The 24,113-nt window shown below is 41.3% G+C and overlaps 1 protein-coding gene across 2 annotated transcripts in view; it reads right to left on the bottom strand.

Moving 5' to 3' along the window:
• Positions 1–24,113, bottom strand: part of pde4cb (phosphodiesterase 4C, cAMP-specific b) — a 154,867-nt gene that overhangs the window by 109,984 nt on the left and 20,770 nt on the right. For both annotated transcript variants that reach the window (XM_029633768.2, XM_065009642.1), the window contains exon 3: positions 22,536–22,738. In XM_029633768.2, the coding sequence (XP_029489628.2) occupies positions 22,536–22,738 (203 nt within the window). The remainder of the gene's footprint in view (positions 1–22,535; positions 22,739–24,113) is intronic.

The raw sequence follows: 24,113 nt of genomic DNA, 5'->3' as shown, positions 1-24,113 counted from the left end.
CACGTGCCTGTATGACCTCCCTACAACGCCTGGGCCTGGACATGTGCTGGCTTAAGCAGGGGGACACGTCTGGCACTGCAGGATTTGAGTCCCTGGCGGTGTAGTGTGTTACTGATGGTAGGCTTTGTTACTTTGGTCTCAGGTCATTCACTAGGTCCCCCCGTGTGGTTCTGGGATTTTTGCTCACCGTTCTTGTGATCATTTTGACCCCACGGGGTGAGATCTTGCGTGGAGCCCCAGACGAGGGAGATTATCAGTGGTCTTATATGTCTTCCATTTCCTAATAATTGCTCCCACAGTTGATTTCTTCAAACCAAGCTGCTTACCTATTGCAGATTCAGTCTTCCCAGCCTGGTGCAGGTCTACAATTTTGTTTCTGTTGTCCTTTGACAGCTCTTTGGTCTTGGCCATAGTGGAGATTGGAGTGTGACTGTTTGAGGTTGTGGACAGGTGATCAGTGTAAAATACACAAGTTCAAACAGGTGCCATTAATACAGGTAATGAGTGGAGGACAGAGGAGCCTCTTTAAGAAGTAGTTACAGGTCTGTGAGAGCCAGAAATCTTGCTTGTTTGTAGACCAAATACTTATTTTCCACCATAATTTGCAAATAAATTCATTAAAAATCCTACAATGTGATTTTCTGGAATTTTTTTCTCATTTTGTCTGTCATAGTTGAAGTATACCTATGATGACAATTACAGGCCTCTCATCTTTTTAAGTGGGAGAACTTGCACAATTGGTGGCTGACTAAATATTTTTTTGCCCCACTGTGTGTGTGTGTGTGTGTGTGTGTGTATATATATATATATATATATATATGTTGAAGAGGGTGGGGCTTAAACTACATCCTTGTCTCACCCCATGGCCGTGTTGAAAGAAATGTGTGTATTTTCTGCCAATTTTAACCGTACAATTGTTTGGGTACATGTTTTCCCCCAGCACAACATTCCATCAATTTGTATATCAGACCCTCAGTCAAATTATTTTTTGATGTCAACAAAGCATGAGAAGACATTGCCTTTATTTTGGTTTGTTTGTTTGTTTGTCATTTAGGTATGTTGTTTTCACTAATGAAATGTGCAAGTCTGCTGTTAATGCAGAGGATTTTCCCAAAGTTGCTGTTGACGCATATCCTACGGTAGTTATTGAGGTCAAATGTATCTCCACTTTTGTGGATTGGGGTTATCAGTCCTTGGTTCTAAATATTGGGGAAGATGCCAGAGCTAAGGATGATGTTAAAGAGTTTAAGTATAGCCAATTGGAATTTGTGGTCTGTGTAATTTCATGTAGGATACCATCAACACCACAGGCCTTTCTGGGTTGGAGGGTTTGTATTTTGTCCTGTAGTTCATTCAATGTAATTGGAGAATCCAGTGGGGTTCTGGTGGTCTTCATAAGCTGATTCTAAGATTTGTAATTGATCATGTATATGTTTTTGCTCTTTGTTATAGAGCCAAAAAGATTGGCAAAAGTAGTTTATCCATATTGGATCGATACATCTTCATGTTGTTGTTTGTTTAGTGTGTTCCAATTTTCACAGAACTGGTTAGATTATATGGATTCTTCAATTATATTGAGCTGATGTTCCTTCTTTCTCCGTAGTGCATTTCTGTATTGTTTTAGTGATTCACAATAGTGAATGCAAAGACTCAGGATTTCTGGGTCTCTGTTTTTTGTTGGATAGGTTTCTCAATTTCTTTCTAGTTTTTTGCATTCATCAATCCATTTGTCATTGTTGTTCATTTTCTTAGGTTGTCGGTTTGAAATTTGTAGATTTGATAGGGAAGCTGAAAGGTCAAATATACTGTTTAGGCTTTCTACTGTCAAATTTACACCTTCACTATTACAGTAAAATGTTTTGTCCCCAGGAAGTTGTCAAGAAAGGGATTGAATTTGTTGTTTCCTATTTGTTTTGGGGTATGTTTTTACACCACTTTCCTTCCATATATAGCATTTCTTAATATTGTGCAGTTCATTTTGCTTTGATGCCTCATGATTGAGTATTGCTCTGTTCAGGTAGACTGTGATTTTGCTGTGACCTGAATGGGGTGTTAGTGGGCTGACTGAACGCTCTGAGATACTCTGGGTTGAGGTCAGTGATAAAGTAATCTACCATACTACTGCCAAGGGATGAGCTGTAGGTGTACCTAGCATAGGAGTCTTCTTGAAGCCTACCATTAACTATGTACAGACCCAGCGTCCGACAGAGCTGCAGGAGTTGTGACCTATTTTTTTATGGTTGTTTGGTCATAGTTGTGTCAAGGGGCCATATTTGAGAGAGTATACGGTCACCTCTATGGTAGGTTTTTATCCCCCTGCGTGCTGAGAGGTTCAGCATCTTGTCCAGTTCTGGCATTTACGTCGCCACAGACTAGTACATGTCCCTGGGCTTGGAAATGGTGGATCTCCCCCTCTTGGATGGAGAAGCTGTTATCGTTAAAGTATGGGGATTATATCAGGGGGATATAGGTAGCACACAAGGACATTTTTCTCTGTTGAGATTAATTTCTAGCCAGATGTAAAATGTTCCTGTTTGACTAATTTAACAGAGTAGGTTAGGTCTGCTCTACACCAAATTAGCATATCCCCAGGGTCTTTCCCTGTTTTACACCCGGTGGTTTAGTGGATGGGACCTAGAGGGCAACCAGTGGGTCCATCTCCTCTATACCATGTTTCTTGTAGGATGACAACGTCTGTATTTCCAATTTCTTTGATGAAGTTTGCGTTCCTGCTCTTTAGACCAAAGGCAGATGACCTCAGACCTTGTATATTCCAGAATGAGATAGTAAAAGTTGTGTGTTCCATAGTGTCTAGTGTTTTTGTGTGGTTTAAGTCGGACATTGCAGTACGCGTGAGCAGAGCATGTTGAGCATCTGATACATACCTCTTAGGTCACAAGATGGGGCTTGGGGGGTGCATTAGTGGGGGTTGGGCCTGTTGCTCTGCTCACTGCCTGGGCATATGTGCAGCTGTCATCTCTCTCTCTCGTATTGTCTTTCTCTAAGTCAACTACTGACCACATGTTATTCACTGCAGTGCTAGCCAGATGTAGCTTATGCTTTCAGTACTATTCATTCTCTGATCCCTTGATTGGGTGGACAACAAGTCAGTTCATGCAACAACAGCAAAAAATGGTAGTACATTTTTTTATAAAATGCTGCAAGAGCTCTGATAGGTTGGAGGACGTCCTCCGGAACTTGTCATAATTACTGTGTAAGTCTATGGAAGGGGGTGAGAACCATGATCCTCTTTGTATTGAAGTCAATGTACCCAGAGGAGGATGGAAACTAGCTGTTCTCCGGCTGCACCATGGTGCTACCCTACAAAGTGCTGTTGAGGCTACTGTAGACCTTCATTGCAAAACAGTTTGTTTTAATAAATTATCTGGTGAGGTGAATATATTTAGTATAGTTTTTTTTGGGGGGGGGGGGGGTGATCTGTGTCATCGCTGCAACTCCCCAACGGGCTTCAGGAGGCAAAGGTCGAGTCATGCGTCCTCTGAAACATGATCCGCCAAACCGCGCTTCTTAACACCCGCCCGCTTAACCCATATTTAGTATTGTTTTATTAAAAAATGATTACTTTTATGTTTTGCTATTTTTATTTTTCAGAAATTCAAATGGGGATGATCCTCTCCTTCCTCCTCTGTGGATCCTCCACTGGTGTATCCAATATGCATGCGTAACAGTATAACTTTAGACTGTCCCTCGCCCATACCCGGGCGCGAACCAGGGACCCTCTGCACACATCAACAACAGTCACCCACGAAGCATCGTTACCCATCGCTCCACGCAGAGCAAGGGGAACTACTACTTCAAGGTCTCAGAGCAAGTGACGTCACCGATTGAAACGCTATTTAGCGCGCACCACCGCTAACTAAGCTAGCGTTTCACATCCGTTACACATGAATAGAATGTAGTATGTGATTGGATTGACCAAGTACTACAGTATAAAAAGCCTCTGATCAAATCTACTTTCTCTATTGCCCTTTGAGGACAGAAAATAGTGCCCTATTTGGTTGTGAATGCTGTATATCCTTCTAGACATCGACAGGATAATTAAGCAATAAGGCCGAGGGGGTGTGGTATATGGTCAATATACCACTACTAAGGGCTGTTCTTATGCACGACGCAACACAGAGTGCCAGGATACAGTCCTTAGCCGTGGTATATTGGTCCAGTGGAGGCTCCTCAGGAGGAAGGGGAGGACCATCCTACTCAGTGAATTTCATAAAAATAATAAAAGTGAAACATTAAAGTTATCCTTTATAGATAAAACTATACCAAGGGGTTTACTTTATTTTGACTATTTTCTACATTGTAAAATAATAGTAAAGACATCAAAACTATGAAATAACACATATGCAATCATGTAGTAAGCAAGAAAGTGTTAAACTGCAACTCTTCCAAGTCAAGTCAATGGATGTGTCACGGTCTGTCACCTTGAATACTCCAATGTGTCTCTAGACCTGTGCACCGACGTTATAAACTTTCATTTGTAGGCTAGTTTGTAGCAACCTCATGATGCGTATAGGGCCAATTCGAGTATCATGTAGTAGCCTAAACCTATCGATGTTATATTGAATGGAATATGAATGACCGTCATCCAATATTCTGTAATAGAAATAAGGCCATGCTAAAGAAATGTCCTCCCTAATCTTAAACATCACCGACCGCCACTGTATTGGCTATATACCACAAATCCCACAAGGCGCCTTATTGCTATTATAAACAGGTTACCAACATAATTATAACAGTAAAAGTACTGTTTCATACCACGGCTTTAGCCATTTAGCATCCAGGGCTCAAACAACCCGGTTTATAATAATGATTTAATCAGCTGTTTTGAGTTAATCAAACTGCTATTATAACTCATGTCCACTAAATGACTCACGTGACACTTATTTCAAAACTCACTTAACTGCCACACAAACACAAGACACACCATTTCAAAGACACACACCCGTGCCGACATACACACAGCCCACACAGTTCTAAACACATGTACTACTACACACACACACAATGTTTCAAACACACAACCACAGGCTTACACAAACATATTTTAAGACTCCAAGTGGAGAACCTTCAGAGTGATTTGATTTTTGAAAGTTCAATTATGTTCCCTAAAGGGTAACTGCACAAGGAGTGTAAGAGAATGGTCTCAGAATGTCATGGAGCTTTCGAAGCCCAGATGGAACAATCAAATAATAGTCAAATCCTCTCTTGGAACCGAGGGTACACTGTATACAGTAAGTGGGTGCAATATGGAAACCTCCTCCTTTGGATAAGACAAGAACTTGGACAAAACTGAGCAAAATCCCAGTGCTGTGTCACTGCCTGTCAGCCAGAGATGGACTAGACTAGAGCCTCCAAGCCCTGGCAAGGCTGTCCCTCTCATGGGTATAGGCCTGCCAGAGGCCCAACTTGCAGATAAAACATTTTCATCTGTTATGTTCAGTGTAGATTTGTTTTAATCACAAAGGACTTGATCAAAGTAACCTACTTCTGGACTGCTCATTGTGGAATCTCGATTGATAGTGCTTTTAAGTCCAGGAACAGGTTTAAGTGTAGTAAGGTAGTCGCTTAATATTTACCTTTTTTTAATCAACGCTTTAACTCCCCTCTGACATACTTCGTAGACAAAACATTAGAAACTGGAACACTGCTGGGTTATCCATGCTCAACAGTTTCCCGTGTGTATCAAGAATGGTCCACCACCCAAAGGACATCCAGCTAACTTGATACTGTGGGAAGTATTGTCGTAAACATGGGACAGCATCCCTGTGGAATGCTTGACACCTTGTAGAGTCCATGCCCTGACAAATTGAGGCTGTTCTGAAGACAAAAGGGGGGTCCAACTCAATATTAGGAAGGTGTTAATAGTACCCAGTGCATATGTTAAGTAAAGTATGGTTATTGAGTTCAGAACATGTAGATAGTGTGTTACAAGACACTGTTGTGCATTGGATGTCATCACCAGAACACAGGCATGCTATGCCATCGCAGCCTTCACCATTCTGAAGCCGTATGTCGGTTACACTCATGCAGGAGATGCAGCATCTCCTAGACAACCAAGAGCACCTCAAAAGCAAAGTGTGCATTTATTCAGAAAGACAGCTAGAACTATGGATGTGTCAGTGACCTTCCTTGCACATGGATCTGCAATGAGTGTGCTATTAAGGGTGTATAGTACAGATGAATGGTGCAGCTTTGTGGAATTAATAACCTTGGTTACATCTAGAGTGTGTGTGCACATACTGTGCACACACACTTACAAAAGTAAGCCTTTTTTCCCTACTGCTCAGATCATATAGTTGTTTTCATATAGATGATCATAAAGCAAATATCTAATATTACCATAAAATGAATGGTTAAAAAGCGACAAATAAAAAATATAAAAAGTATTGTCACACATATCCAAGTCATTTTACAGCCCCCCCCCCTCCCCTCCCCTTGTGGTTTTCCAAAGCTAAAATCTGTACATGCAAACTTTCATCCAATGACAAGGCAAGTACAACATCCATAGAAAAGAACCATACAGTCAGTAGAATTGAAGCTGGAGAGGCATCCTTGCTACTTTCCTATTTGCCGCTAATATAACAGTACCACAGCATCCCTATCAGTGAAGCCTTCTGTGAGTAGGGACTTCCACCTCTAGCAACTCATCTCCAAAGAAGTGTCGCCATCTTTTCTGCCTCCCTGTGTATCCTCCTCACCACACAATGCTGGTGAAAACATCACCAGTGTGCTGCTGTGAGAAATAAAACCCACTCCAAATACAAGACTGAAGGCACAAGAGCTCTTAATTAATAACTGTTTTGCCATTGCTTTGATTACGCCACTTCCTCTGGGAAGGAACATGTTCCGGAGGCAGGCACAGCAAGGGTTATTAAAGAGATTTGTCATTCTGTGGAAGAGGTCCTCCATGCATCCTCCATGAGAAAGCCAGCTTTTGAAGGTGCTGGTACAGGGGGTTAAATGTCTATATCTAGCCTATCCTTTAGAGGAAGTAAAATGCTATCATCATTTGAGCCAACTCTGGGGGGGGGGGGAAATAAATGACTTTACTCGACTGCAATGAGACAACAAATTTCTCAGGTTTCTCAAGTGTGAGAAACTGAAAACTTTATGCCTCAATATGGAACTAAAATATGTCTAGAGAGTAGAGAGCTGAAACTGAAGCACAATGATTGCATCTTTCATGCAAGAAAAATATTCATCTTGGCTGGTATATCATATTCTAAAAAATCAAGGTCCCAGGAAATATATTCATAATGAAATTGATATTCTTGTCACTATTCTTTTTATACAGCAGAGACAAGAGAAAGGGGTTGTAGAAAACAAAGGTGACCCATTGATCGCTATATGACCTTTCAAGAAATCCAGTGAAAAAGGTCACTGATCGAAACATCAACAAACCAAAAAATGGCAGATTGCAATTGAAAACACGAGGTTATTACTGAATTTTAAGAGGAAGTATGCATGTGAGTAATGGGTAATGGGAATATAACACCATAGTGCCTTCTCAGTATGTCAGGATGAGGTGTGATCACGGGGGATGATGGGTTTCAATTCCCAAAGCTAAGGGGGAGTTGGCTCTAATTGACACATGCATGAACACTAGAAATAACATCTGCTGGTAACTGCATGTTACACAAACTACAATAATGAAACCAACATCTCAGAACAAAAGAACAGATTATATACAATGTAAGAAAATTAAGTTAACCCGTATTTATGGCTTCTCTAAGCAGAGACCATTGAGTAATTCCACATCAGTGTGGCCCAAAAATGTATTGGATCTTCCTGAAATAATCCAAAGAAAGGTCCTTTGGGGATGTTTGGCATACCTTTGAAGACTGTATGTATCCAAAACTATTATTGAAAAATTATTTATTGAAGTTGGTAAATTTGTGACATTTTAGGCTTTCCCAGGCCTTCTTTAAGACAATACAATGATGAGTCTGTAGATGCTACATAGCCAGTCTTTGTGTCATTTGAGTGGGCTCTAAAATATTAGTATACCATTTCTATGCATTCATTTACGGATAATTAAAAATAAACAAATAATAGCACCCGTTTTGATTTTGTTCCTTTTTAGACATTATGTGTTAAACAATATACTCTACAAGTACATAACATTTCCAGACTGGGTTCTCTGTTACTTCTGAAGATGTGACCCATTTTAAAACATCTAAATTGGCATTATAGGCCATTAACCAATCACAGCCCTCCTTCAGAATTGCAGATTCAGCAAATCAACAGCAGAGGGAGTTCCCTTTGAATCTATTTTCCCATTCACTGGGTTGGTGGTGCTCATAAAATGTATCAGAACTTTACAAAGTAGCAGAGAGCCCACTCTGGAAATGTTATGTGCAGTAGCGGTGTGTGGGTAAAATCACTGGGGCTGTCCATGGTTCTGTATGCGCGCAAGTAGAAAAAACATGTCGACTCACCCTACTTGTAGAGAAACGTTGATGCCATCCTCTCATGTAGACGAAACGGTCTATGACTGTCATACAGGACACGCTTTTAGCTTTTGTTGTCCTAGGCTATCTGGCTAAAATTCTTGCTCGCTAGGCTAACTTTCTTTCATGGTGCGCCAAGACCATTCACAGTTGAGCTCACGCAGTTTAACTCAAAGCTGATTGGCTATTATTTTATACTTTTTTTCATCAAGGGAGGCCAAATGTTTGCTGGCTTCCCTTGCATTCAATGCTACAGGGGGCAACAATGTCATTCCCTTTTTGACCAGACAGCATCAGATAGATGGGCTACACATACAGAGACAGAGCAGCTCTGTTTCGGTCACTCGGATGCTTTTGCCGGTGAGGTACATTCAGCCTCTTGCGAATTGAAGGAAAATTGTGAAAAACACAGAGACAAAATATATATAAATTGTATATATTTTTCTCTTAGTAAGTTTGGGGGGAAAGCGTGGTTTCCATGATATATATGACTACGCAACACTGGTTATGTATTTGTAGAGTATAATATTGTTTAAAACAATGTATAAAAATGACTCAAATCAAAAAATAGTACCTACATTTTTTTTGTTATGTTTGTACACTCTTATAAAAAAAAAGGAGCAATCTAAAGCCTAAAAGGGTTATTCAGCTGTCCCCATAGGAGAACTCTTTGAATAACTCTTTTTAGTTCCAGGTATAACCCTTTTGGTTCCAGGTAGAATGCTATTGGGTTCCATGTAGAACCCCTTTCCCTCAGAGGGTTCTACATGGAACCAAAAACAGTTCTACCTGGAACCAAAAAGGGTTCTCCTACGGGAAACCCTTTTTTCTAAGGGGTTCTAAGAGTGTAGCTGGAGCAGCTGTGTTCAAAGCGGTTAGAAGAGACCCACTTCAGGTAAAGGACACGAGCCAGTAGCTCCAGAGAAAGACAAACGAGGCAGGATTCTAAAGTGACATAACACACCATCACCAGGTGTAATGCTGTGCTGAAAATGGGTGAGAAAGGGAGTCTTCGTATTAGTCATCCAAGCACTTAAATAAAGAAAGACTTGAAGAGAGGGACTGGAACATAAAAGGTGGTACTAGGTTTGGAAGTGTGATAGGGTGACCTCGGTTATATTTTTCCCTTTTGATTGGAGATTATTGCAAATGATGTAAGCAAGCCGATGGCCTGGCACACTTATGAATTATGTAATTTTATCCTTCTGTTTGCAGGCGGATTGGATCAGCATGTCCTCTCGGGTTATGGGCCAAACAAATGCAATCACGTAGTCTGAGAAGTATGTGCAAGCAAGTGAGCAGTAGACCTGTGTGTGTGTGTGCGAGAATGGGTTATTAAGCTTTTTTTTTAAATGATATCATAGTGCTGAGTGCAGGAATATTAGAAGACATATTGATATTGTTGGGCTTGTCACCCAAATCTTTTATCAGAGCTCAAATCATGGTATTGGTCAGGGTCTTGTTTATACTAAACACTTTCTGCAATGTCCCCAAAAATATTGTTTTGATGATCATTGCACTGCAATGGCAGCAGTAATGGGCATGTAATGCTAAATTGTAATTATTTCACCTCTATAGCCTATTTATTGCCTAACCTCCCTAATCTTACTACATTTGCACACACTAAATATACATTTTCTATTGTGTTATTTAGTGTACTTTTGTTTATCCCATGCGTTGTTGTTTTTGTCACACTGCTTTGCTTTATCTTGGCCAGGTTGCAGTTGTAAATGAGAACTTGTTCTCAACTGGCCCACCTGGTTAAATAAAAGGTGAAACAAAGAAAAGGAATTAATAAATGTAAATGCACTGAAACATATGGGGGAGGGGGCATCTTCTCCAAACTCAATATTTAGAGCTCTCTTTGTAACACATAACTAATGCAGAGGCTGACTTATCGAAGGCTTCAAGCGCCCCTTTCTGTCATCAATTTCCCTAGTCCCTACATCACATTTCATCTTGAGTGAATGACAGAAATAACCCCTTCAATAGATCTGTTCAGGTACAGTATCTCACATAACTTCTCATAAAAGTTTGCTACACATATCCAAGAATTCATAGTACTGTTCAACATATGTTTTTTTTTAAACCCACCATGACACATTGTCGGTGGAAGTGTTCAAGAATGATGTATATCGTTAAATAAACCTTAATGGTTTGCTGTCGTTGGAGGACATCCCCTGGCTCTGAAGTGAGCCTCTAATCTAGAAAGCAATCATCCCTCTCTCCCTCCTGCAAACAGAGGGTTCTGCCATTTCCTGTCCCCAGAATCACGAGTGTTCCCTGTTGACTCCAGGATTTACTCAAAGCAAACACAGCCTAATGTTCTTTTGGCTGATGCAAATACGACACGATGTCACTGATAACCCAGCCTGGATTCCATTTCACATCCATCACAAGCTCCTGGTAGGGCTGACGGATTGGCCGATCAAAAGAAAGAAACACAAAAACTCAACAAGAGGAGGATGTCTAGGCTTTGATCTCATGTCGAGGTCTTGGTTGCAAATGAGATAACCTATTTTGGCTAAATAAAAAGGTTGAATAAATGTTTCATTTCATTTTTACGATTTAGTCATTTAGCAGACACTCGATTAGGTTTAAGTGCCTTGCTCAAAAGGCACAGAGTTTTCACTTAGTTGTCTCTGGGATTTAAACCAGCAACCGAAATACTACCAAAAAGTTATTCATTTTTGTAAATGACAGACAGTGCATTCGGAAAGCATTCAGTCCCCCTGACTTTTTGCCACGTTACAGCCTTACTCTAAAAAAAAGATTTTTTCCCCCTCATATATCTACACACAATACCTCAAAATAAAAAACTGAAATATGACATTTGCATAAGCATTCAGACCCTTTACTCAGTACTTTGTTGAAGCACCTTTGGTAGCAATTACAGCCTCGAGTCTTCATGGGTATGATGCTACAAGCTTAGCACACCTGTATTTGGGGAGTTTCTCCCATTCTTCTCTGCAGATCCTTTCAAGCACTGTCAGGTTGGATGGGGAGCGTTGCTCCACAGCTATTTTCAGGTCACTCTAGAGATGTTCGATCGGGTTCAAGTTCTGGCTCTGGCTGGGCCACTAAAGAACATTCAGACTTGTCCCGAAGCCACTCCTGCATCTTGGCTGTGTGCTTAGGGTCGTTGTCCTGTTGGAAAGTGAACTTTTGCCGCAGTCCGAGGTCAGGAGCGCTCTGGAACAGGTTTTCAACAAGGATCTCTCTGTACTTTGCTCCATTCATCTTTCCCACGATCCTGACAAGTCTAAGTCCCTGCTGCGGAAAAACATCCCCACAGCATGATGCTGCCATCACGCTTCACCGTAAGGATGGTGCCAGATTTCCTCCAGACGTGATGCTTGGCCTTTAAGCCAAGGAGTTCAATCTTGGCTTCATCAGACCAGAGAATCTTGTTTCTCATGGTGTGAGACTCTTTAGGTGTCTTTTGGCAAACTCCAAGCGGGCTGTCATGCGCCTTTTACTGAGTGGCTTCCGTCTGGCCGCTCTACCATAAAGGCCTGATTGTTGGAGTGCTGCAGAGATTGCTGTCCTTCTGGAAGTTTCTCCCATCTCCATAGAGGAACTCTGGAGATCTGTCAGTGACCATCAGGTTCTTGGTAACCTCCCTGACTAAGGCCCTTCTCCCCCAATTGCTCAGTTTGGCCGGGTGGCCAGATCTAGGAAGGGTCTTGGTGGTTCCAAACATCTTCCCTGTTCTTGATGACCTTCAATGCTGCAGAAATGTTTTGGTACTTGACACAATCCTGTCTCAGACTTCTACGGAAAAGCCCTTACAGCTTGGTTTCTGTTCCGACATGCCTTTCCAAATCATGTCCAATCAATGTAATTTACCCCAGGTAGACTCCAATAAAGTTGTAGACACATCAAGAATGATTAATGGAAACAGGACGCACCTGAGCTCAATTTAAAGTCTCATAGCAAAAGGTCTGAATTCTTAATTTTTTTTTTCATGAAAAAGTATACAAATTTCCTAAAAAACTGTTTTTGCTTTGTCATTATGAAGTACTGTGTTCTTTCCGAATGAACTGTAGGCCGATGGAGACACTGGTGTTGTCCAGGTGACAAAGATGACTTCTAATCTTTTACACCAGGAGGACTCACCAGCATGTCATTGATGACTAAGAAATGAGCATGTTTACAGCTATAGGCGTCATGGTCATTTGACTGGAAAGGTGGGGTGTACAAAACCTGGCATTCATTGAGACAACAAAAGGTTTTATTTTTAAGTTTGCCAAGTCATCTTTGACAGGCCCATCCTTGTGAGTCATATTTGGTTATCCTTGTAAGCAGAACCATTTACGGCAGAGATGGGAAACTGTAGGCCCTCCTTTTGAATGCCCCTTGGATCAATCCCCCCCATTTTTTACATTTAAAAACACACACATATACATACATATATGTGTGTATCTCACACACACACACACACACTGGGGAGAACAAGTATTTGATACACTGCCGATTTAGCAGGTTTTCCTACTTACAAAGCATGTAGAGGTCTGTAATTTTTATCATTGGTACACTTCAACTGTGAGAGACAGAATCTAAAACAAAAATCCAGAAAATCACATTGTATGATTAAGTAATTAATTAGCATTTTATTGCATAAACTCAGTCAGTGTCTAAAACTACTGTTCCGAGTTAGAGTAGTGGAATACACAAGGTGTAGCGCAACTACGGCCCCTCATGATGAGTTCAAATTTTTGGTAGCCCCTTCCCACATCAAAGTTGCCCATCCCTGACTTGCGTCAAAGTACCAATAGAAAAGTCATCTGAATACAGGCATTTATAACATCTTGAGTCATAGAATACAGAAACAAACAAGACCATAGGACTATTGCTACCAAGTACACATTTTGCCATGAATGATTGGACAACTTGGTAGGTAGTGAGTAAACACAGTAAATGTTGAATGTGGATGTCTAGACAGCTTCAGGGCAACTCGGCAGCCTTCTCTCACCACAAATCTTGGAGTGAGAATTGAGAGGAAGGGCTTTTGCCATGCTATGATGCTAGGCTGCCACCCCAGGGAAGCAAATAGCCCCAAACACATCTGAATCATGAGATGTCTTTTTCATCCATCCATAAAGGACCATTACACCTGAACTGATGGCATGTTGATTGCACTGCTTCATCACAAGCCAACAGAAAGAAGATGAAACAAAATAAACAATGACTTGGGTCTCGCAAAGCTCTTGATAGTGTAGAACAAATTAGGTGCATTAACTCCTAAACTTCACGTGACAATGAGAAGGATTCTAATCCAATAATTACATGGAATGTTTCCATGGCTATTGATAAAGAAGAAGACAAAAATGCTACTAACACTTAAAACAAGACCTACCTACCTAAGCCCCTTACACAAATACTCATATCAATGCAAAAAACATATATACACTGAGGGGGGATGACGTCTACATGAGACACCAAAAGCCAGTGTTTGTAGAGAAACTGCCCTGGTGAGAGCGACCCAGTGAGAATATCAGTACGACTCTACAACCTCACATCCTGACTTCACTCTCTGACAGAGCACTTGACTTCCAGTCATTCCGACTTGTCTGGCTCGCGACCGAGCTGATGCTTCCTCCTTAATCCCCGGTTTAAGGATCGGACCCTTTAAAAAAAAAATTGGGCTAAAATGACATACCCAAATCTAACTGCCTGTAGTGGCTCATCCTACATAGTAGGTAGTCCAGGATACATGCTAGTAATTGGTATATTTACCAGGACACCCAAATCAGTAATGCAACAACGGACATTTGCAGGTCACCCTATCAGAACCAGTGTTGGGGCAACGTGTTACAAAAGTAATATAATCAGATTACTTTTATAAATAGCTGAGTAAAGTACATTTTAAAATTGTCAAACAATACTTTCAGAATCATATCACTACCAGGTGCGTTTCATTATCCGATCTCGACTTGTTTCCTCATTTAGATCTCGATCGAGCGGAATCGATCTGTTTGGAATAATGGCATGACAGATGTAATATAATATATTACTTTTCAAGCAACTAATCTGAACCTCATAGCACTCATAATTTTTTATCAATCCGTGAATATAACACTATAAAAGCTGCATGCTAAAACATTTTCTATGCTCAATGTTAACATTGGCTGGTTACATCATAAACCCTGTAGTTTTAATGCCTGAGCTTGATATTATTATACCTCAAACATATGGGTGCCATGGCAGCATCATCCATTGGATGGCTAATCCTTACTCTGCCAGTGGTAAAAGTAATTTCAAAGAAAACAGAGCTTCCAAGTAAAACAGCAGCTATCTGGACCACTGAGACATATGGGTCACTCTTCCCAGAAGAATAATTCCCAGAATAATTGATAACATCACAGCCCAGCTGGGGAGCAGTGAGAGGGAGGCAGCAGCACGAACACCGGACTTAATTAAAGGCTCTGTTACCTAACAGCCACCATGTGAACGGCATGGCGACACCAGCAAACGGCTTGGATAGACAGCAGGAAGTAAGCTATATTCAGGTACATTAAGGATATTGGTCATTTTATCAGCACGACTCAATCGTCTAACAAACACCGTACTTAGGCCCTTATCCAATCAGAATCGTAAAAAGATCAATAACATATGTTGTTGCACTGTAAGAAAGCAGGTTTTGATAAATGTCCTAAGCAATATCATGTTCAAAACTTGAAACAAAACGAAAGTGATAAGCTTTCACAATGCGCAGAAAGAACATTATTTTTTAGGCAAAGGCGGTTGATTCATAGGTAACCGCTCAGTCTAGACCCCCCCAGATCTCTTTTACCCAGAGCAGAAGACCCGAAGATCCAAATCACGTTCTGCGCATGGATTTCTTTATCCTTTACGCACAACTTTTGCATTCACCCTCCCTTTTTATTTCCCAATGTCAAGTGTGAATGATAATTCTTCAAGTTTTACCAGAGTTACGTCCATGCAGCATCTTGACGTGTCTTTGGCTATGCCGGATTAAATGATATGACATGCTATTCTATCAAATAATTTCTCTGTAATGTAAATGTAATTAATTAGAGAATCGGGGCACCACAAAATAATATTTATAGAACTGTTATCTTCCGAATAAACTCAAAGACCTAGTAATATTTTACATCAATAGCCGTCAATATTAACCGTCATCTTAATTCAGTCTCAATCAAGAATTTATAACTTTCAGATATCTGCATGAACCCTGGCTAACAAGTTGAACCAGCAATACAAAATTGGGTTTAATTATTTATTTACTAAATACCTAACTAATCACACAGAATTACACATACACATAATTAAATCATAACTTGATTACAAATTACGTCATAAAGGAAAACATCCCTAGCGGGTGGAACAGATATGACAGCTGGTTACACAAAAGAAAAGGGGCTGGGTTTGAGTGAAAGAGCGGGAAGACTGAGGAACAAAGGGCGAAGCTGTGCTATCGTAAATACAGTATCTTATGCATTCTAAATTACTGCCAATTTGGAAAAGGAAAATGCAATAAATATTTACTCTGAGCTGCGCTTCGGTAGGTTGGTGGTAGATGGAAGGCCGTGTTGTCCAACCAAGTCCTTTGAAGAATTGTCAATTGGATACTTTGTAGTAACGTCGTTGGGTGATAGATGGGATACTCTGTCTGTTCCTTCCTAACCCTCGTTTGCAGCGGCTGTTGCTAACTCATCGGCTAGGAGGTATCACTTCTGTAGTGAATAAGAATTCAAAGTTCATACCATTCGCAACCAAAGCTCATGCTGATGTTGGCTTCGTTCTGTAGATATTATCTGAACCATTCTGACATCGGACCGTCGTCCCCACATCCTTGGAACAGAAGGTTATATTGTCATCAAGGCTTTATATAGGAAGGGAGAGGAGGGCGTGTTTGAAAAGTTGTATAGCCCATGTCCCTTCACAGGGGCGGGCCACTGATTGAGCAGAGCCCTTTCTTATGCAAACCCAAATTTCACATTTTAGAAGCTAAAATCACATTTCATCCCATCACGAATAATTTCATATTCAAACATTTAAATTGAACAACAATTCCATGGGAATCCGATAACTCTGACTTTCCACTGTAGAGTTTGTCATCTTATCATTGATGACAATGTCTCAGATGACAACCGAACTGACATCATATTCATTAAGTACCACCGCATATGTTCAATTGGTCGGATTACCAGAATATAGTTAATTTCCCCCCACCTTCTGATGTTCCCAGAATCTCTATGTTAACCAAGGGTTTTGCAAATGTAACATCAGTAGGGTAGAGAGAGGAAAAGGGGGGGACGTCATAACAATCTGCATGCCAACCATTTGAGTAATACTATGTTTTTTCAAAGTAGCCCACAGTGTTGTTTTGAACGTTGTAGCCTACAGTGAGATCATTTTGAATTGTGTTAAACTGTAGCATACCGGTGTTTACTTTCAATCAAAGCACGTATTTTGCATAGGGGCGTGAGCTGTTGAGTTTTGGCCACATACTCGCACAATCATGCTAAAATCTCATAAGAAATTAGGTGGTATTTTTTGTCTTACAGTAGCGTTACACTATGCTATTATATTTGGTTCTGTTATGTAGAATATCATCATTATGTGATCTTACAGACATCGATTCAGCTTTGATCTAACTTTATTAAAAGGAGCACCATTCGCCAGAGTAGCCTGTTCAGTGAGCAGCCTAACGAGTAGTAATACATTTTTTTCAATAAAACTAACAAAGTGCTTCACATAATTAAAAAAAAAGTACCAACAAAGAAACATAGACAGGAGGAAAGAGAATGAAACAAGACAGCTAATTAAAATCCTACATTAAAATATTTATATATAGAGGAGAGACGCATTCGTTCATACATATGAGGCGTCAGGGAGGCAGAATGCCGGAAGTGAGTCACTTCTCTACTCCTTTTAAAGCAGATATACAGTAGAGCAGAGGCTGTGCGTAAAGTACATGCGCAGAAGCTTCAGGACCTTTTGATGTCAGGGAGAGGGGTCCAGAGAAGAAGTCGGACCCGCAGCCACTCAGTACAAAAAGCCTGTTTCTCGGTCTTTGATTGGAAAGAGCTTCAACAAAATACTATTCTATAGACCGTTCCCATTACTAAGAGTGATGAAAGATCATAACACACCTACCACAACACACAAGACCGTATTCATCAGCAAAGTCAAAAGCATCCCTCACACCACAGTCACATTTACCTCTCTCTACCATGGCCATGCAAACTGAGTCATCAGTGTAGGATAAAATGTCATGGGACAATTAGAGGAGAGATGCATTAGAGGAGAGACGCATTCGTTCATACATATGAGGCGTCAGGGAGGCAGAATGCCGGAAGTGAGTCACTTCTCTACTCCAACCTGAAGCACGCTGTGATGTCATTACCATATCATCAATGCCCAACAGTCAGCGGCAGTCAGTAGACAGCTTTCATGGCGGTGTGCCTCCAGAGTGGATAACCTCTCTCTGTTTACTGAGGGAAATTAGATGTGAACACTGATGTTACAATAGTAGGCTCCGGTCATGAACCATAACTGACTCCAGAACAAAATGTTGCCGGCCCAGACAGCAAGGGTCATGAAGGTCATAGGACATCACAGCTGAATGGGTTGAAGAGCTCACTTCAATCTGATTGTCAATTGAGGATGAGGACGATTAATGATTTTCTGATCTTATCTTAAAGTGACCATATGATTTTAGCCTACATATGGCTTGAAGAAGATTGATGGATTCAGCCACAACACCCTCTCACACTGATAAGCCCAATATCTAGACCATTAATGAAAAGCAACAAAACAACAGGAAACATTTCCCTCAGGATCAACCTTATCATCTCAGTCTGCAGTCTCTCAGAGACCACAGAGATGGGGAAGGTCCCTTCACAATATCCTCTCACTTTTATTAGGCCAAACCTCTATCATAGTCGCACTGTCTTTCCAGGGGAAATGCTCAGCAACCCAGAGTGGTGTGTGTAAATTTAAGTAATGAAAAAAGAAAGGCTGCATACTACCACTCAAGTGCTTTTCCATGTTTTTCCTTGGTCTCAGCCCATTGCGAAAATGTAAATAGCCTACCATTGATCTCCGGACAGACAGACAAGATGGATGGAGAGAACCCTTGAAACACAAAGAGATCAATGGTTCCTGGAATTATGCACACACTTTAATCAGCATAAGCTCAATACCTTTCTGTGTCAAGGGCTAAATCAGTGCACCCTGACTTTACTTCTCACAAAATGGAGTGTGGGGACTATATTGACATTCTTAAGTGGAGTTGTTTGTTGAAACACTGCTTTTTGCAATTGAGCACTTTCATCCCTCTGTTCACATTGTCAACTTTGGAAGTGACAAAAATGTATTAACAAAAGGAGATCTATAAAGGTGAGCAAGTAGGCTAATTAAAACAACTAATAATGATGCATTACAATTACCGTTTATATAAGGATGGCAACGACATTCGTGTTTTTTTCAGCCCAGGGCGCAGCTTCTCCATAGTTCTGTTGCGAGTCAGGTACGGCTCTGTATCGGAGTGAAAACGCTGCTTGAATCGGATGTGAGTTCTTGGTTGTCGCCACAAGTGTTTGGGTGCCTTGGCGGAACCAGCACCTTCTCTACTTAGACCTGTACACTCCATATGTTCGGTTGTTCCCTCCAACATCAGGAGGCTCTTCGATATAAACTTATTATGTGTGCGCTGTTGGCGGTGGCAGAGCGTGCTGTCTACTAGCCGAGGTGCTGAAACGAGGAAACGCTTCCTCACAATCGAAATGGAAAGTTCTTCTGCGTCAATATCGACATAACCCCAGTGAATAGTACAGCCACAAACGAATGATATCAACTCTTAAAATATGATATGAAACTATTAATTTGATCCTCTCTGCTTTCGCTGCCTTTCATCCATAGAGATTCATCCGTCCGCAAACATTTGTGTAAATCCTCGCGCACGCGGTCTCAAGGTATGTACTTATAGCAAGGCATAGAATAAAACAACGTTTTTGTCAATTTCTGAAAGCTCTTCAAACGAAAGCATGTCGGAGAGAGAGGCGCATCTATAGATAGGTGAACTCTCACTCCCCTGCGTGTGTTGTTGTGCTCTCATCCGCGCGCGTTTTATAAAGCAGTCCAGCCAACCGTTGGGACTGACGCGAGGTAGGCTATTCATCACATTACCGAGTAAGCAACATTGACTGGGAATTCAGGAAATTACTAATCCCTCTGTGATTTAATTTATTTCTGTTATAAACTTTGGACACTTTCACATTTTCTGTGACCAAATTGTATGTTGGCTACTGGTAATTGTAAATGAGTCAGGCCAACTCTGCAATCAAAAATATCACCTCCATATAGACAATTTCAAAGGAATTACAAAATATATTCAGCCACTCAAGGAGTGCAAGGTCAATGTAATAAAATATTTATATAAACAAACCATGCTTCTTTATTAGTATAGTACATTTAAAAAATAATAAACAGCTTTTATTGAACTGTAATTTCCCTCCAATATCGCTAGAATACAATTGCACTTGCAGTATGTTCTCTTTAATTTCATTAAATCCTGAAACTAATGTTGGCCTGTGGGTAACTGCAAAAATAAAGAAAACGCCAACATAATGTGTCTTAATAGGGCGTTGGGCCACCACAATCCAGAACAGCTTCAGTGCACCTTGACATAGATTCTATAAGTGTCTGGAAACCTATCGAATTCCATAATTTGGTGATTTGTTGATGGTAGTGGACAACGCTGTCTCAGGCGCTGCTCCAGAATCTCCCATAAGTGTTCAATTTGGTTGAGATCTGGTGACTGAGACGGCCATGGCATATGGTTTTCATCGTTTTCATGGTCATTCGTGCCCTGTGGATGGGGGCATTGTCATCCTATGGGGGGGGGATTAGCCATGGTAGCCAAAAAAATGGCCTACCCTGCATTTTTATACATGACCCTAAGCATGATGGGACGATTAATTGTTTAATTAACTCAGGAACCACACCCATGTGGAAGCACCTGCTTTCAATATATTTTGTATCCCAGTTACTGAAGTGTTTCCATTATTTTGGCAGTTACCTGCATCTTGTAATGCTCAACCATAAAAGGCAATAACACTCCCCATAGCCCTGACATCCAGTAATAGTTCTTCAACAGTAATAGACCTTTGACAGTAATAGACCTTTGAAAGTAATAGACCTTCAAATGCATCCTGTATCCAAAAGACATGGATAATTGCACAACGTTTCAAATGAATTACAGAGGAATCCTTTTCTCTACCTTTATCTCTAGTTATGTGCATGTCACTGTGCCCTTTTCCTGGCATTGCAAACATCGAGAGTAGGAGAGTGAGACGGGGAGAGAGAGAGGGGTTGTCCAGACTGTTTTCAGAACTATGAGCGGAAGTATGCCAGTGGAAGGGAAGACAGTAGCTGGTGAACCAACTGTAGTTTGTGACTACTATCATCTCCAATTTTAGCCAATTCAGTTGCAGTCATTCTCTGTTAGTTTTTTTTTAGTCATGACAGGTTATAAAGTCACTTAATGAACCATAAACCAAATTGTTATCAGTTAAAACACTATAACCGTAGGTCTACCTTTACTTCTGTGAACTTTTATTATCCTCCCTCCTCATAAGGGAGAGAAATTAGAAAATATCTTAAAGATACAGTATGTGGGTTTGTTGTAACATACGAGGCAATATTTCTAAAAACTTACTGAAGTTAAATAATTTAATATAAATGTTGATATTAGTTGGCGAGGGTCTTCAACATTATTGTGTTTTGAGGCATTTCTAATATTTTTAAGACTTTTGCTGGTGGATGTTTTCTAAGACCTGTTTTTCCATCTGTTTGACTAGAAATCAAAGCTTCTGCTTATTCCTAATTTTAGGATGGAAATGGTTGAAAATGTTCTATATGCCTTAATATCTAAAAAATATAGACTCGTAGCTTTCATTTGACACCAAATTTGGGTTATTTTCCATGGAAGGCCAACAGCAAAACATGCCGAAAGAGAGAGATATGAAAGAAAGGTATAGAGATGAGACAACTAAAAAAAAGAGAACAGAGGACTGAGAGGAAGAAGAAAAATGTCAGACGTAAACAGAGAAAGGGAGAAAGAGGGAGAAAGACATGAGACATAAATGGACATGGAGAGAGAATCAACCATCCAAGATTCTCCACCTCCCCCATTTCTTCCCACTTGCCTCTTCCCACCATTCCAGTAATTACCCGTCATTTCAAAAACAGCCTGCCATACAGAATCCTGCATCTTTTCCTGCCGTCTGGCCTCTGTGATGCCGAGAAGCAGACTGTAGAGCCATCAGCTCAAGCACAGACACAGTGTGTTGGTGGAGAGGCTAGATGTAGTGCCCGGCCAAAACTAAATGTGGATACACGAACACAGACACACTAAAGCAGTGACCTCCACTGACCCGAGGCTGGGAGAGAGTGAGTTAGTTAGCAGTCGTCAGACAGAAGGCTTTTCTTAACCCCCTCTGGGCCTAGAGAGATGCGGGATTCAGAGAGATTAAAAGAACATGAAGGTCGATGAGCACGTACTTTGAGAAGTAGGGGCAGGCAGGCGTGATGGGAAGACGTTGTGTGAGTGAGTACATAAACACACAGACATCTGGGGACAAACAGACACCGGCCACGCCCACACACATCCACAAAAGTTATTCAGACTCTGCTCCCTCAGGCTTGGCTGCAAGAATAGATGGATTCTAAAACCAAATGTCACAGGTGAAATTTGACAAAAGGTCAGTTGACAGTCTGTCCTTCTGAGATTACATCATATTTTCCTGAAGTGTGGAGTAAATTCAAACCCCAGCATAAGACATCAATATCACACAGTAGCCTTCTCAATGAATCACACTGTGGACCTCTCATGGCTTGTTGAGCACATGGAGGGGAGAAAAAGAGGGAGAGAAACAAGAGATTGTGAGCACTCGAGGGACAGAGTGAGAAATAAAGAGAGGCAGCTCACTTGACAGTGAGTGTTGACAGTAAATGAGACAAAAACAAAGTGTGTGAGAGAGAGAGAATTAGAGAGAGATAGTTGAAAGATTAACAAGCTGCTCCACTGACTTGTAGTCGTCGATGGTTTCCAGGCTCGTGGCCTCTACGCCAGCCAGGGCCTTCCTATAGAGAGCTTCCAGGTGTAGAAGCCTGCGGTTGTCCTGGGCGTAGGTGGAGTGGCGCCGGGACAGCGGGGGCAGCAGCACCGTCCCTGAGAAACGCCGACGCAATGCATAGCTGGGGTTGGCCAGGGGGAGAGAGTCCCGCCGACTCTGTGGAGGAAACAAAGCGCTACTAATCAGAGGACAGGTATTATGATCAATTAATTATATTGAAACTGAACAAAAATATAAAAACGCAAGATGTAAAGTTTTGGTCCCATGAGCTGAAATAAAAGATCCCAGAAATAGTCTATATGCACAAAAAACTTATTTATCTCAAATTCTGTGCACAAATTTGTTTACATCCCTGTTAGTGAGCATTTCACTTTTGCCAAGATAATACAGCCATCTGACAGGTGTGGCATATCAAGATGCTGATTAAAGAGCATGATCATTACACAGGGGCACCTTGTGCTGGGGACAATAAAAGGCCACTCCAAAATGTGAAGTTTTGTCACACAAGACAATGCCACAGATGTCTCAAGTTGAGGGAGCTTCCAAATTGGCATACTGACTGCAGAAATGTGCACCAGAGCTGTTGCCAGATCATTTTATGTTAATTTCCCTACCATAAACCGCCCCCAACGTCATTCTAGAGAATTTGGCAATACATCCAACTGCCCTCACAACCGCAGACCACGTGTAACCATGCCAGCCCAGGAACTCCAGATCCAGCTTCTTCACCTGCGGGATTGTCTGAGACCAGCCACCTGGACAGCTAATGAAACTGTGGGTTTGCACAACCAAAGAATTTATTCACAAATTGTCAGAAACAGTCTCAGGGAAGCTCATCTGTGTGCTCATCGTCCTCACCAGGGTCTTGACCTGACTGCAGTTCAGTGTTGTAACTCACTTCAGGGGGGCAAATGCTCACCTTTGATGGCCACTGGCACACTGGAGAAGAGTGCTCTTCACGGATGAATCCCGGGTTTCAACTGTACCAGGTAGAGGGCGTCGTGTGTGCGAGCGGTTTGCTGATGTCAACATTTTGAACCGAGTCCCCCACTGCGGCTTCTTTCGTGGTCTGCATACTCAGACATTTGGGATGCTCTGGATCGACATGTACAACAACTTGTTCCAGTTTCCGCCTACATCCAGCAACTTCTCACAACCATTGAAGAGGAGTGGGACTGCAGCTGTTGTGGTGACTGTATTACCGTCACACCAGCGGACACGAGACATGAAGGCAGTCAAATTTCACGTGACCGTTTAGTCACGGTAAATTAGGCTTCTCCAAGCTCTGATGCTGCTGATGGCTTACCAAACTTGCTAACTGCCTGGTACTCAGCACTCTCCTGTCCCTCTAATCACGCTGACATCAATGCAAATGTAATCGAAAATCTAAATCAAACACTTCATGAGGGCCCATGAGCTCATGTTGCGCAACATTTCTATAGGCTATGCAACTGCTGGAGAAAACAGGGTGATGGCCTCTATTAAAAATATAAAAAATTAAAAAGAGGATCCCATCAGCCTTCTATAGGCT

This window comes from Oncorhynchus nerka, linkage group LG25 (assembly GCF_034236695.1).
Source record: "Oncorhynchus nerka isolate Pitt River linkage group LG25, Oner_Uvic_2.0, whole genome shotgun sequence".
NCBI lineage: Eukaryota > Metazoa > Chordata > Actinopteri > Salmoniformes > Salmonidae > Oncorhynchus > Oncorhynchus nerka.
The sequence above is the reverse complement of the archived record's forward strand: the minus strand, read 5'-3'. Positions and strand labels throughout refer to the sequence as shown.